The 15,066-nt window shown below is 39.9% G+C and overlaps 1 protein-coding gene and 1 long non-coding RNA gene across 2 annotated transcripts in view; both read left to right on the forward strand.

The window, feature by feature from the left end:
• Positions 1–5,108, forward strand: part of LOC117518180 (bromodomain-containing protein 3-like) — a 67,214-nt gene extending 62,106 nt beyond the window's left edge. Inside the window, exons 8-12 of the mRNA XM_034179238.1 lie at positions 3,717–3,905; positions 3,998–4,129; positions 4,215–4,393; positions 4,493–4,911; positions 5,005–5,108. Coding sequence (XP_034035129.1) covers positions 3,717–3,905; positions 3,998–4,129; positions 4,215–4,393; positions 4,493–4,911; positions 5,005–5,108 — 1,023 coding nt within the window. The remainder of the gene's footprint in view (positions 1–3,716; positions 3,906–3,997; positions 4,130–4,214; positions 4,394–4,492; positions 4,912–5,004) is intronic.
• A 1,460-nt stretch (positions 5,109–6,568) lies between these two features.
• LOC117519366 lies at positions 6,569–12,928 on the forward strand. The gene is made up of 3 exons (XR_004563262.1): positions 6,569–6,684; positions 12,666–12,761; positions 12,839–12,928. It is a non-coding gene; the product is annotated as an uncharacterized LOC117519366 (long non-coding RNA).
• Positions 12,929–15,066: the final 2,138 nt, after the last annotated feature.

Below are 15,066 nucleotides of genomic sequence, written 5' to 3' on the forward strand. Positions count from 1 at the left end.
CAGGTTGTCCTAAAAGTTCCCTGAAAAGCCTTCAGTTAATGCAAAATGCTGCAGCTAGAGTACTGACGGGGACTAGAAGGAGAGAGCATATTTCACCCATATTGGCCTCTCTTCATTGGCTTCCTGTTAATTCTAGAATAGAATTTAAAATTCTTCTTCTTACTTATAATGTTTTGAATAATCAGGTCCCTTCTTATCTTAGGGACCTCTTAGTACCATATCACCCCAATAGAGCGCTTCGCTCTCAGACTGCAGGCTTACTTGTAGTTCCTAGGGTTTGTAAGAGTAGAATGGGAGGCAGAGCCTTCAGCTTTCAGGCTCCTCTCCTGTGGAACCAGCTCCCAATTCGGATCAGGGAGACAGACACCCTCTCTACTTTTATGATTAGGCTTAAAACCTTCCTCTTTGCTAAAGCTTATAGTTAGGGCTGGATCAGGTGACCCTGATCCATCCCTTAGTTATGCTGCTATAGACTTAGACTGCTGGGGGGTTCCCATGATGCACTGAAGGTTTATTTCTCTTTTTGCTCTGTATGCACCACTCTACATTTAATCATTAGTGATTGATCTCTGCTCTCTTCCACAGCATGTCTTTTTCCTGGTTCTCTCACTCAGCCCCAACCAGTCCCAGCAGAAGACTGCCCCTCCCCGAGCCTGGTTCTGCTGGAGGTTTCTTCCTGTTAAAAGGGAGTTTTTCCTTCCCACTGTCGCCAAGTGCTTGCTCATAGGGGGTCGTTTTGACCGTTGGGGTTTTTCTGTAATTATTGTATGGCTTTTGCCTTACAATATAAAGCGCCTTGGGGCAACTGTTGTTGTGATTTGGCGCTATATAAATAAAATTGATTTGATTTTGATTTGATGTTAGAAACAATCAAAAATCAATTTTTTTTTTTTATTTATTTATTTATTTATTTATATTTTTTTATCCATGATTGGGTCCTGGAAATTTCAGGGGTCAAAATGAGTCAAAATGGCAAAATCACAAAATGTATGTTTTTGAATGCTCATATTTCCATGTGCCCTGAGTGAGCCAAATTGATTTCCATTTGTGTTAGCCTATCAGGTATGGACTCTCCAAAAACAGGATAATGTTGGTGGCTGACTCAGGGCACAGCTCATAGGTGGTGCTGCAAATTGCTATTTTTGTAATTGTGCTCATTTTCACATTGCCGGTGTGCCCTGCGCCCTTCGTCACCCAAGGTCTTTTATGCATGTGATGATAGAGTAGGACCTACTTAAAATTTTGGCAGCTGACTTTGGGCGCACAAGTATAGGGGCCCTTTTTGCCGCCAAAATACAAAATTGCCACTTTTTCGCACAGTGATTTCCCCATGAAATATGGCTCATATTGTCACTCAGTATCTCTAGTTTCAGTGGTAGAGAGAGTTTTGTGGCTGGTTTTGGTTTTGATCCTTTTTGCACAAGTTTTGTTGGGCCACTTCACGAGGAGGCCAAATACGGTAAATTGGCAACTTCCTGCAATTTTCCAAAGCGATCAAATGGATTAATGGAATTATTAACTATCATATGACAAGGTAAAACCTCTTAAATCATTCTAAAGTCAGTTTGAAGCAAAAACAAGACTGTTTTTAGCAGAAACGAGGCGATAAACGGTGACTCTTTGAAATGACGAATGTGCAGTGAACGCAACAGCTAGCAGCTCCTGTAGCTGTGGCGCTCTGTTCACTTTCTATGTCTTTGATGAAATAGTGCTGAGTTTCTGTGGAAATGATTGTTAGACAAAAGCTTCATATATCTGTCTCTGAGATAGATGATAACTGGAGTACAGTTGTAAACAGAAAGGAGGGGATAATCTGTGAACCGCAGCTGATGACGCATCTGTAGTGAAGGCACAGCGGACTGATTTTTAGGGGGGTCCGTTGGGTCGATGACACCGGTCCACACTTGTTTATGTCTTTGTCTTGTTTATGTTCTGTCTTGTGTCTAATTAAATATGCTGTTCTTAAGCTAAAAGTAGCGTGTGGGCATTGCATACTTCTACAGCTCTCAACTTTTTAAAAAGAAGAATTTTGTGGTATGTGTCACGGAGAGAAATCGTACAGAGGGAGGACAGTGAGAAGACTGTCAAAAAGTTTGATTTGGATAATGGAATCAAGAATCCATGGAATTGGCGTTGGCTTGAATTTAAAGTCGTCAATGAATATCTTCATGAACACATTTGGAAGATAACTGGGAAAGCGTACTGCATCTTGTGCCATCAGGATGTTAAGCATGGTAAGAATTTTTATCTCACTGGAAAATAGACATTGTGCTATTCAAACAGGATTTCACACAAGGATATAAGTGACTTTTTTAATGTAGACTTGGAAAAAAAGACATTGGCTTTTAATGGATTCACAGGAATTCACACATAATTGACTTTTTTTTGCTATAAGGTATATTATTGATTTTTAATATATTCTACAAGCTTTAGCTGTGTTTTTTGAAATGCTTTAAATGGCTTTTCAGTCTTCATGAATATTATGTAGTTTAATTGTTTTGAGTTAATGCGTAATTTGGTTTGTAATTAAAAGGAAACTCATTCCAGGTCCTACTTCCATGTCATATTCTGTTATTTCAACATTATCATTGACAATTCAAATGAAAGGTTGACATTTTAAGCTTGAGCTTGATTGCAGTTGTTCCATTTTCACTGCACTGAGGAGAATGACATGAGCGTGCCGTCTCATTCTGCAGGCTTTAATTCCATCTCAGTCTGCAACGGGGAATCATGGTTTTTAACATGCAGCCAGATCACAATCAAGGGGTACAGGTTAAGCAAATTTTTGCTATATGTGATGTACAATTTAATGTCTTGCCAGTGAACAATTTGCATGTGTTCGTTAGTTTTATGGTACTGAAATGAACCACAGTGCAAAGTTTGGCAAAATTTGTAATGTTCTTTTTAAAACGGTGTATTATTAAACAACTAGAAACCATTGTTTTGATGTTATTGTGGCGCTAATTTCATCAAAGTACAACGAAGAATGTTTCCTATATGCAGAAAACCTTTGGCAAACAATGTTTAATATTTCTGCAAGTTAAATTTGGTTGTTGGATTGGTAATGTGTGATTTGTATTTTACTTCTTGCCGAGAAGCAACGGCAATATGGTCGATTCTTGTATTCATGTTTGCTGTTATGAAATCGATCTTTTTCATGTCATTGACAGAAAATGTTCTTTTGTAAAGTATAAATATGCATATTTCTGAGTGGCCATAACACTGTTATTTGATACACAATGACACTTTGCTCGAAATAGATTTTGTGCTTGTAGTCTCGATAAATTCTGGATTTATGTCTCGAGAAATATGACCTTTAATATTTCACAAAAATTAGTGTAGTGTCCGTACACCACTGTTTAAATGGTTTAGATTGATCTAGTTTAGCAATATTATTTCATTGAAAAGTTCACATTTCTTTAGTAACAACTAAAATTATATTTACATGCAACAACTGATATTTAGTGTAAATCAGCAAGGCTGATTTGGAATTCAGGTTTGCAGAATGTAGTGTCCGTACACCAAGATATTTTGTGCTGCAAGTCTGGTCTACAAACATAGAAACTGCTTGTATTAGAGTTACAATAAATAATGCAAAGCTTGATGGAGCATGATCGAAGAAGTTTCAAGCTGTACTCATGAGGAATACCCTGTTTAAAGATGTTAGAATTTGTACCAGTACGTCATGTTATCATGATTTGTTTTATCATTAACAGGAGGTTTTTGAGACCAAATATCTGAAGATTTCACAAAATGTAGAGATACCTGATGAGCGAGCTGCTAAATGGGAAAGGCATGGAGTGGATAGTCCCTCCACTTCTTCAGATTCCACAACGGTCAGCTCTTCGGGGTCAGAAAGTTCTCCAGAACGTAAGCCTGAGCAGCTGTCCATTTTACAGGATCAGGTTGGTATATGCAGTGAGAAAAGGATTTTGGAGTTGTTAATCACTTGAGTGCATTTTAACTGCTTTAATTTTACTAATACCTGCCTCCCCAGTTGAAAGCAGTTAACGCTCAGATGAACAGACTTGCCAGAGAGCCCACAAATAAACCAAAGAGGAAAGAATCTACCACTGGAAAAATGTCACCAGGATTTATTTCTATGCAGCTGTGTGTTTTACAGGAGCAGGTAGACATTTACTCACACATGCTCGTGGCAGTAAGACTGGTACAGTTGAGAAGTTGCTCATTCATGTGTCCACCTGCGTTTTCAGTTGAAAGTGATAAATGCTCAGGTGAAAGAGCTGACCAAAGAACCCAGAGTGAAATCCAAGAAGGACAGATCAACAAAGGGTGAACGATTGAAAAAGGATGATGCTGGGCAACAGTACAAATCTTCCAAGTGCAAGTCTAATACACAGACATCAGCTAACAGGAAGGAGGACTCCTCGAAGTATGTGAGCTTACGTCATTTCTTAGTCTTGTAATGGAGTTGAACGGTCTCCTATAACTAGTACTAAGAATGATTAAAAGTGTCTCTGTGCGCATTTAGGCGTGACAGACCCAATACTGGAGGAATAATCTTCAAACATGAGAAAGAGGCTCCACTGACCTACCAGGAGGTGGCACAATTGGCATTTGACATGAAGAAGCTTCCTTCTGACAAAAAGTATAAGTTTATGCGCATCCTTCACTCCAGAGAGTCACATTTGCCATTCAACCCAAATTTGCAGAAGACAGACGTGGATTTGCATTCTCTCAGGCCTTCCACATTAAGAGCACTCCAAAGGTTTACAACACGTGTGAAGAGATCAAGTAAAAACGCTGACAGTAAATACATTTCCACCTTAGTCATTTCTGCAGAGGAAACGATTAAGCCCACAGATGGAATGCAGCTCGAGCAGTTAAAGTCTGCTGAGAGATGTGGCGCATTTAATATAAAGAAGAAACCAAGTATGACAAAGTTAGGAGGTAATAAGTTTATACAGTTACATCAGGGTCTCATTTTCACATGCAGTATCCGACTATTTGAATGAAATTTTTTTATTTATTTTTTTTTAACAGTTAAACTTGTGCCATTGCAAGACCTCAGCTGCCGAACAAAAGTCACAGACTCCAGCTTGAGCTACAACAGTAGTGACACTGAATCAGGTGAAATGACCACTTGAAAAAAAGCTAGCTACAGAGTCGACGCTGCTTTAATGTATTAACATACACAATGTTGTGCACTGTTCGCATTCCTTTGTTATTGAAAAAAGTTGTCAACATGGTTTTGATATTGAGTATGAACTCTGAAGCTTTCCTAATGTTCATGTCTTTCAGTTCCAAAAATTAAAAAAATAAAAACTAAAGAAACCTTGCACGATGAGCCAAAGGTAAATGTCAGAGTGAAGGTTAATAATATATAACTCCAAATCAGAGAAACGTCTGAATGGTATGTAAAATGCAGTAAAACAAAACAAAAAAAAAGTGGTTCTTAGATTGATTTGGATTTTTACTATGTCCTGTATCAACTAAAGATATTTCATGTTCGGTGTGGTCAACTTCATTTAATTTAATTTGTTGGAGCAGTTCCCAGTTTGTTTTCTTGCTTCATTGAGGATACCAAGCGAAGTGTTATTTTGTCCCATTCTTCCTACAAAGGTGTGAAATGGTACAGGGTTGTCATTGTCGTTACATTTTTCCACTTTCAAATTGTGCACACATTTTGTATTGGGGAAAGGTCAGGACTTCAGGCAGGCCAATCCAGTGTGCACTCCTTCTGCTTTCACAGCCTTTCTTTTGCAATGTGTGCAGAATGTGGTTTTTGCAATGTCTTGTTGAAAAATGCTTGTGTGTCCATGGAAAACATGTTGTCTTCAAGGCAGCAGATATTGCTTTAAAATCTGTGTACTTTTCTGCATTAATGCTGTAGTCACAGAAGTTTACCTTTGCCAAGGATACTGCCACAACCCCATAGCATAACAGACCCTGGCTTTTGGACTTGTTGCTGATAAGTCTGGATGGTCTCTTTCATATTTGGTCTGGTGCATATGGCATCAGTTTCTTCAAAAAAAGTTTTAGAATATTGATTTTATCTATACACAGTACATGTTTCCACTGCATGATGGTCCTATCCAGGTTCCTCCGAGCACAGCAAAGTTTTAAATTGCATCCATATTGTAGTGCTTGACAAAGGCTTCCCAAAATATTCTCTTGCCCTTGAAGGTTATATCAACTATTGATGAATGTCTGTTCTTGATGCAGTGCTGTTTGAGGTATCTGAGATCACAGGTCTTTACGTTAGCACTGAAATTCCTCCACATTCTTTGTATTATCTACTGATATTGTGCACTGTAGCAGGAGGAATATGCAAATCTTTTCTGCAATGTGTTGCAGACCTTGAATACAGGAATGGATGTATATTAACAAATGAATTTGAGCACACAAAATATGAATATTTTGGGCTCTTACTGTGCATTGAAACAGAAATAAAAATATGTAAGAATCACTGCATTTTTGGGGTGGGAGAGGGGGGGTGTCCCTTCATTTTCCATACCCTTCAGATTTTTCTGATTTAGGGTTGGAATATTTATTTCAAATCAAAGGTGAAATGTGCTTCTGTTTTCTTGCAGAATTTAGAGATCAAAGACCGTGTCAAAACGGAGCCTCCTCCTCTCCGGCTGTCCTCAGAATTAGAAACCAGCTGCCAGGAAGTGTGGCCACAAGCAGTACAGAACTCTGACCAGAGTTTTTCAGCTCCTGGTAATGCTTACCTGCACACTTATTGCCTCCACCCACCGAACAAAAACATACATACACACTAGGCACATGAATCTCATCACTGACTACTCCATACGCACCTCGATACGATACATATAGCGATACCTGATGATACGAGGTCTGTTAGAAAAGTATTGGACCTTTTTATTTTTTTTTTTCAAAAACCTGATGGATTTGAATCACGTGTGCTTGCATGAGCAAACCTTGAACCTTCGTGCGCATGGCGTGAACTTTTTCACTCCTGTTGATTGCGTCATTTTCTGGTAAGCAGCCTTTGTGTGAGGTGTGTCGTGCGCTCGGCGTTTTTTCATTCCAAGGAAAAAGACGGAACGACTGGAGCAGCGCTGCATCAAATTTTGCCAGAAACTGGGCGACAGCCAGGTGGAAACCATTCGGGTGATTCAGGCGGCTTTCGGTGACGATGCTTTGGGCATCACACAGATTAAGGAGCGGTACAACTGGTTTAAAGACGTCCGCACAATGGTGGAGAGCTCCGGTCGGCCATCAACATGCTGAAACGACCAGATCATTTCCAAAGTGAACGCTGTGGTGATGCGGGACCGTCGTGTGACTGTCCAAGAAATTGCGGAAGAGGTGGACATCAGCACTTTTTTGGTACATTCCACTGTGACAGAAGATTTGGCCATGAAAAGAGTGGCGGCGAAATTCATGCTGCTGCTAATGGCGCAGCAAAAGCACCTCCGTGTTAAAGTGTCACAGGACATGCTGTGACATGCCCACCTCTTCCACAATTTCTCGGATAGTCACACGACTGAAAAGTCACCGAAAGCCGTCTGAATAATCCGAATGGTTTCCACCTGACTATCACCCAGTTTCTGGCAAAATTTGATGCGGCGCTGCTCCAGTCGTTCCGTCTTTTTCCTTGCAATGAAAATCCATCGAGCGCATGACACACACCTCACACAAAGGCTGCTTACCAGAGAATGATGCAGTCGACAGGCATGAAAAAGTTCACGCATGCGCACGAAGGTTCAAGGTTTGCTCATGCAAACACACGTGATTCAAATCCATCAGGTTTTTGAAAAATATAAAAAGGTCCGATGCGTTTCTCTTTTAATGGTGATTCAATTCCTCACAATGCGATACGATGTGATTTGGTCCAATACGATTAATGATGACTATTGATAAGATTTTATCTATCAGTCTGATTCTTTATCAATTCCCTTATCAATACCTCTTGTGAATTTTCTGTGTACTAAAAGTAGGCTTTACAGGTTTTCTATGTCAACATTTTATTTAGTCTTAAAGTAAATAAATATGAAATTGGTCACTGGATCTTTGATCTCTGGACAGAAATAAACAAAATCTGTAGTTATCAGATATTAATGACACAAATGTAACTCCATGGACTATGAGCTGAGTTCTTCAGCCAGCTGCGCTGTATGTCAGGATATGATTCCTAAAAAACAGAGGATGTCTGATTTTTGGGAGGGAAAAAAAAAAACACGTTTTGGTTGGTTGTAGTTTATTGTTTGTATTATGGAAAGAGGTGTCATTTGATTTTAAAACGGCGATTCGCTCTGAAGTTATTAATTGAGACTGAAATCTGCGCGGCTCTTTGGAGCTGTGCACTTAGTCCCACAAAAAAGACTCATTGGTACAACACTTGACATGAAAAATTATTAAACAGTAATGTCAATTTTTCATGCTTGTTTTGTAATTATGTAGTTGTTACCAATAAAACAGGAATATGTTTTGCTTATGCTGTGTTTTCATCTAGGCAGGACGCATTACGAATATCATTTTTCTGTCATTCTTGGCACATTCCTGACATTCTTAATGTTGCTTAACACATCTGAATAGGATTCTTAACAGTGCATGATATTCGTGGAGCATGTTTTTGGCTGTCAAAAAATCTTCCACGAATGTCACGCACCACCCTCATTTGATGTTCAAATACAGTGGGGTAAAAAAGTATTTAGTCAGTCTGTGATTGTGCAAGTTCTCCTACTTAGAAAGATGAGGTCTGTAATTTTCATCATAGGTACACTTCAACTATGAGAGACAAAATGAGAAAAAAATTCTAGGAAATCACCTTGTAAGATTTTTTTTTTAAATGTATTTGTAAATTATGGTGGAAAATAAGTATTTGGCCATAGTATTTGGACATGATATATGTGAAACTTAACACCATATTACAGTTTGGGCAACAAGCAGCATTTTGTTAATAATCAACGGCCTTGAATTGTGCCCTGCCTCGTTTGGGTACCTGGTCTGAGCTCGGTTTGAAAAAAAACAAAAAACGGTTGGGCTTTTAATCATGGAAATACGGTCTCCCACTTTCCCCGAATCAGTGAGTGTCTGTGTTAAACTTCATTTTGCACCTCTGTTACTGGGTACACCCAGACTGCTCTGTCCGGTACATGCAAAGGGTTTTTAATGGAATAATTTACAATGGGATGGGATGTTTTGTCCAATGTAAGCAAAAATCTATTATACAAAATCGGGTATATACAGTGTTTATTTCATGGAAAACCATTGCCTTTGTGCGGTGAGTGCAAATATCCGGATTTACTGTACTTGCTTTTTTATTGTATTGTTTTCCACCCTACAATAACAATACATGTCCATCAATATGGTGTCCAACTCGCGTTTATCGTCCACCGTCCTTATTTTTTGAATTAAGGCCGTAAGTTAGAACACATACTGTGGTGTCCATGTGTTAGAGAATTCTGTTCATTATTAAACTCCCTCTGTTTAAAAAATGAGTTCCATATGCAACTTACATATGTGGGTTTTTTTTTGTGTGTGTGTCCCTGAGGCTTTTTTTAAATAAACAATCGGGTGAGGGGAGTTAAGGCTTGTACATTATCTTACTGGGCTGCAACAGCTTGGGAATGGCAGTCATGTGGGAAATTGCACATCTTCACACAACATTTACAGAGGTTCACTATTCTCTCACGTGAGTTGTAGGGCATAGCTCACATATCGCTTGATTGTTTTTCTTTTTGAACTGTTAATTTTTTTTTCCCGCACACATTTCTAATTCTTTTTTCGGAAAATCCATCCTTGGCGGCACAGACTATTTGAATCTGAGAGCCTGGCGGAAATTTGCCGCTACCTGTGCGTTAAAGCCCTTGGCTGCGGTGCAGAAGAAACAGTTCGGCTTCAGCTCAGAACACCCCCCCCCCCCCCCCCCCCCCCCACACACACACACACACACACACACACACACACACACACACAGTGAGCAGTAAACTGAGCAGAGCATGCATCAGTTGAGGTTTCACAGACATAGCTTCTCACTGCTTTCGGAAAGCGCTGCAAGTTGTATCGATATTTTCTGATACTTGAATTACGTTGGTATTTATATATGCTGTATCATCGAGACTCAGTGGGCTGTCGCTGTTGGACATGTCTGCCACCGGTGAGTGCACTTTCATCCACACAAAACATAGTGCAGCATTCTGTACATGAACTCTGAAGGGCTTGCTGTCCTCCAGCCCATGCAGAGAGAAGAGCCTGCTGGCTCTTTCCGTCTGACAGTTTACGTGTTTTGAGGAGGTGATCCTTGATCACTGTGTATTTGTTCTCAGCAGGGGAGCTTTGCAGGAGCATGATCAGTCTCAATGCCATTGAGCTGCCGAGGGCCGTCACAACATAATAATATTTTGTGTCTGTGGTGATCTCTGAGCGAACTGCGCCTTATTTTTTACAAACCAGGTGGCAGTTTACAGAAGCGTGACTTTGAGCATCAAGTTACAGCAGCAACGGACATTCGTGTGTGAACAGCTTTGATCCTCAGAGGTGTGACATATGAAAACAGAAAACAGTGTGATTGCAAAAGTCTGCATTCTTTTTTTGAACGTTTGAGTCGCTGAATTATGTAGAGACAGTCCTTTTGTGCGCACGTGTATGTGCACTACAGCACATCCAAACACTGAATGCATTCATCCAGAGTGAATCAAAACTGGTAATCGAGCATCTGTCTGTCTGTGTGTGTGCATGGGCCACGTTTGGCTTCTCCACCCCCCACCCCCCCGGCCAAAGGCATGAAGGGCATTATGTTGCGCTGACTTCCATATGTCCGTCCGTCCCAAAAAGGGTATAAGCATTCTGAAATAAACTCCTCTTACACTTTTTGGACGAATTTCGTGAAATGTGGTAATGTTGGTAATACGCATGTTGTATTATCATCCGAGTTGGCCCCATTTGACCAGAGTTATGGCCCTTGATTAACAAACTTATACTCCGTCAGTTTCATGAGTGGGTGCCTGCATTCTGAAATAATCTCCTTTCACATTTTTAGTAGGAATTTTGGGAAACAGTACAATTCCTGGTTATAGGCTGGTAATATGCATGTTGTATTGAACAAGATTGACAACTTGTTGAAGAGTTATGGCCCATCAGTTTCATGCTTGGGTGCCTGCATTCTGAAATCAACTCCTCACACTTTTAGATGTAAGTTCATACAACTTGGTACAAGTCCTTGTTATTGGTTGGTAATAAGTATGTTTTTAATGTTTGAGTTGTGCCTATTTTACCTGAGTTATAGTCCTTGATTAATAAACCTAGACACTGCCAGTTTCATGAATTGGTGCCTGCATTGTGAAATCAAGTCCACTTACATCTTACAACCCCAATTCCAATGAAGTTGGGACATTGTGTGAAATGTAAATAAAACAGAATACAATGATTTCCAAATCCTCTTCAACCTATATTCAATTGAATACACCACAAAGACAAGATATTTAATATTCAAACTGATAGACTTTTTTATTTTTGTGCAAATATTTTCTCATTTTAAAGTGGATGCCTGCAACACGTTTCAAAAAAGCTGGGACAGTGGCAACAAAAGACTGGGAAAGTTGATGAATGCTCAGAGAACACCTGTTTAGAACATTCCACAGGTCAACAGCTTAATTGGAAACAGGTGAGTGTCATGATTGGGTATAAAAGGAGCATCCCCAAAAGGCTCAGCCGTTCACAAGTAAAGATGGGGCGAGGATCACCACTTTGTGAACAACTGCGTGGGAAAAATAGTCCAACAGTTTAAGAACAATGTTTCTCAACGTTCAATTGCAATGCCGAAAATCAACATTGAATGCCCATGACCTTCAGTCCCTCAGGTGGCACCACACTAAAAATTGACATCATTGTGTAAAGGATCTTACTGCGTGGGCTCAGGAACACTTCAGAAAACCATTGTTATTTAGCACAGTTCGTCGCTACATCTACAAGTGCAAGTTAAAACTACCATGCAAAGCAAAAGCCATACATCAACAACATCCAGAAATGCCGCCACCTTGTCTGGGCCCGAGCTCATTTGAAATGGACAGACGCAAAGTGGAAATGTGTGCTGTGGTCTGATGAGTCCACATTTCAAAATGTTTTTGGAAATCATGGACGTCGTGTCCTCTGGACAAAAGAGGAAAAAGACCATCCAGATTGTTACCAGTACAAAGATCAAAAGCTAGCATCTGTGATGGTATGGGGGTGTGTTAGTACCCATGGCATGGACAACTTACACATCTGTGACGGCACCATCAATGCTGAAAGGTGCATCCAGGTTTTAGAGCAACACATGCTGCCATCCAGTCTGATTCTGATCAATAAGTGGAATCGATACCCATCTCTACCGGTGGTGCACTCTCATTTATTATTTATTTATTTATTATTATTATTATTATTTACACTGCTTTTTCTTGCCTACAGTCGGGGGGGATTTGCACAGCCTCTTTTTACATAATAGCAGCCTACAGCCATCCTGACCACTTTGTGCCCAAACATGTCATTTCATTTAGATTTCAGCTGGAAAACTTGATGCTAATTAATGCTACCATGTTTTGTCGCAAACTTGTGATTCCAAATACACTCCCCACAAGTTGCACTCCAGTGAGATACTAGCCTAGCTGTAGCAGTCAGCAAGTGGCATTTCACTCGGATGCTTCCTCACTGCTTCTTATTTTGAATATTGGTGTCTGTGATTTACTGTCTGATAGGTTTGGCTGGACCATTGCTCCCCTTGGCACCTCTACGATCTATGTTGTCACCTTTGCCAGACAGCCCACTGCAGCTCAAAGATGACGAACAATTGAGTAAGAAGTTGCAGGATGCTAACATGTGCATGTTTCTAATAATGAAACTTTTTGCTGTTTTAACGATGATTATCTAGATTTCAGATGCTCCAGAGATTCTCCTAAGTGTGAAGCCGGTAATGAATCTGATACCAGCGCAAGGAAATGTGGTGAAGATGAAAAACTCCAAATTCTGAAAAAGGCAAATGAGTTTAACTGCTAAAATTAGTTTTCTAAACTGTTGAAGACGGTCTTGCTAGGGTGTTATGAGCAGGTTGGACCACACACAACCATTGGTGAAGCTAAATGTTTTAGAATGGCTCATTTTGAACTTGCTGTGTTGCAAAATGATGTACATTATTTAGTTCAGTCACATTTTTTAAACCCAAATATAAAAGCCACTGCAATAAGTTGAAACGGACAGTCAAATTTTAACAAGGCCACCAACACACCACCCCACAAAATAAGTGCTTTGAACTTATGGATCGTAGTGGACCTTTGTGAAGAGTAGCTTAATTTGGAGCAGAACTCCTCTCTAATTTGGGCCAGAAACACGGCAGCAGGCTGGCACTGGACACGGCCCAGAGTGCATACTTTGCATGAGTTTGCCTAAAATTAACATTTCCATTGCTACCAAGTTTACTTTGGTGGGAGAGAGACTTTATATATTTTAAAAACCTGCTCATGTGGGCACTGACATGCCCTCTGTTGTGAACTTGTCATATCCTTGGTAGACTTTTTAAAACTTCATATACGCTGCTACCTAATTAAGACAGACATCTACAAGACAAAAGTGTCAGCATACATCATGTTAAGGTTTCAGGAATCTCAAATGCCACAGATTCAGAGACGTGAACATCACTGCTGAAATAAAATAATGTCCCAACAAGTTTGATATTTTGATTGCATACAGTTAAGCTTCTAATGGCTGAGTATGGGAGATCTTTGAAAGCCTGGAACTTAGGCTTGATCCAGGACAACCACAAATGTGGATGTGGAAAATGCTGCAGTTCCTGCTTTGACCACTTGAGGCTGCCACCAAAAGCAAGTCACCCCCCCCCCCCCCCCAAAAAAAAAATCCCATGCTGAATTTTCAGCGCAAATATATATAGATGCATCGATCCCGATACCAGTATCAGCCCGATCCCCTATTCATTTACTTGTAATCATAAAACTTCTCTGATACTACGACACCGATACTCCTTTACAGCAACGTGATGTCAACCTCTCAATGGGAGATTTTCATGCACATGCTCCATAATTTCCAGAATATAGGATGCTACTTTTTCATATGTTTTGAACACTGTGTCTTATAGTGGAGCAGATATGCACAATATTTGAGGTGAATCGTGACTTTGACAATAAAAGCATGAAATTTGGCACACAGTTAAACCATACCAACCAGATCATTTTTCGCTATAGAGGCATCGCAGAGGTGGCCATTTTCCAAGATAGCTGACACGGGTTGTTGTTGTTGTTGTTTTATCGGTTGCTCAGGCTCTAGACCATCAAGACTCTGGATTTCGTTGGCTAATCCTACATATTCAAGGATGAGGAAGGCAGTAGTACTGTTTACAGCATGCTAGCACCTACGTAACATATGGCTAGCATTCGGGTAATTAAATAATTGTAAAACCATTAAAATATGTAATATTGGTGATATTATACATGTTTTTGAACCATGATTAATCAGAGTACAACACAGTACCCCACTTCTCAATGTTTCATTAATTGCTATTTACAAGAATTATCCAGTAGAGGGAGCTCTAAAAAAATAGTCTGACCTGCAGCAGTTTTTTGTCATCCACTGTTCTCTGCAGCAAGACGTGTTGGCGCAGATTTGATTGCTGCAAGAAATGTATGAGCAGTTTTTCTCAATACTCAACAATGAACATTGAAAGTTTTTAATTAAATGCATTTATACAAGCACTGTTTATTAATCCTTATTATTAAACAAGCTAGGTAGCTAACATATTTGGCTAACAGGAATCTAGCTGAGCAGCAAGCATTTATAAATGGGCTGTAAGTACATACGCAGCATATTTCAAACTGATTTGAAAATGTTATTTCATTGGTCAAAACATTGGTATTCAGTTGGTTTGGGTCTGATGCCGATCTCAGTTTTTGGGACTAATCTGTATGTGCATTTGTATGCCTTCAGCTGACCTTGACTGGCCTGTTGCAACTAAAAGTACCCTGACAGTTGCACAACTTTGATCCACACACTTTATGATCCCACCCACAGTGTTCCCAGCTGGACGCCACGCTTTATTCCACTGGATGCTGCGCTTTAGTATGCTGGACGCTGCTTATATAAAATAATTAT

The sequence above is a fragment of the Thalassophryne amazonica genome, chromosome 10 (assembly GCF_902500255.1).
Source record: "Thalassophryne amazonica chromosome 10, fThaAma1.1, whole genome shotgun sequence".
Lineage (NCBI taxonomy): Eukaryota > Metazoa > Chordata > Actinopteri > Batrachoidiformes > Batrachoididae > Thalassophryne > Thalassophryne amazonica.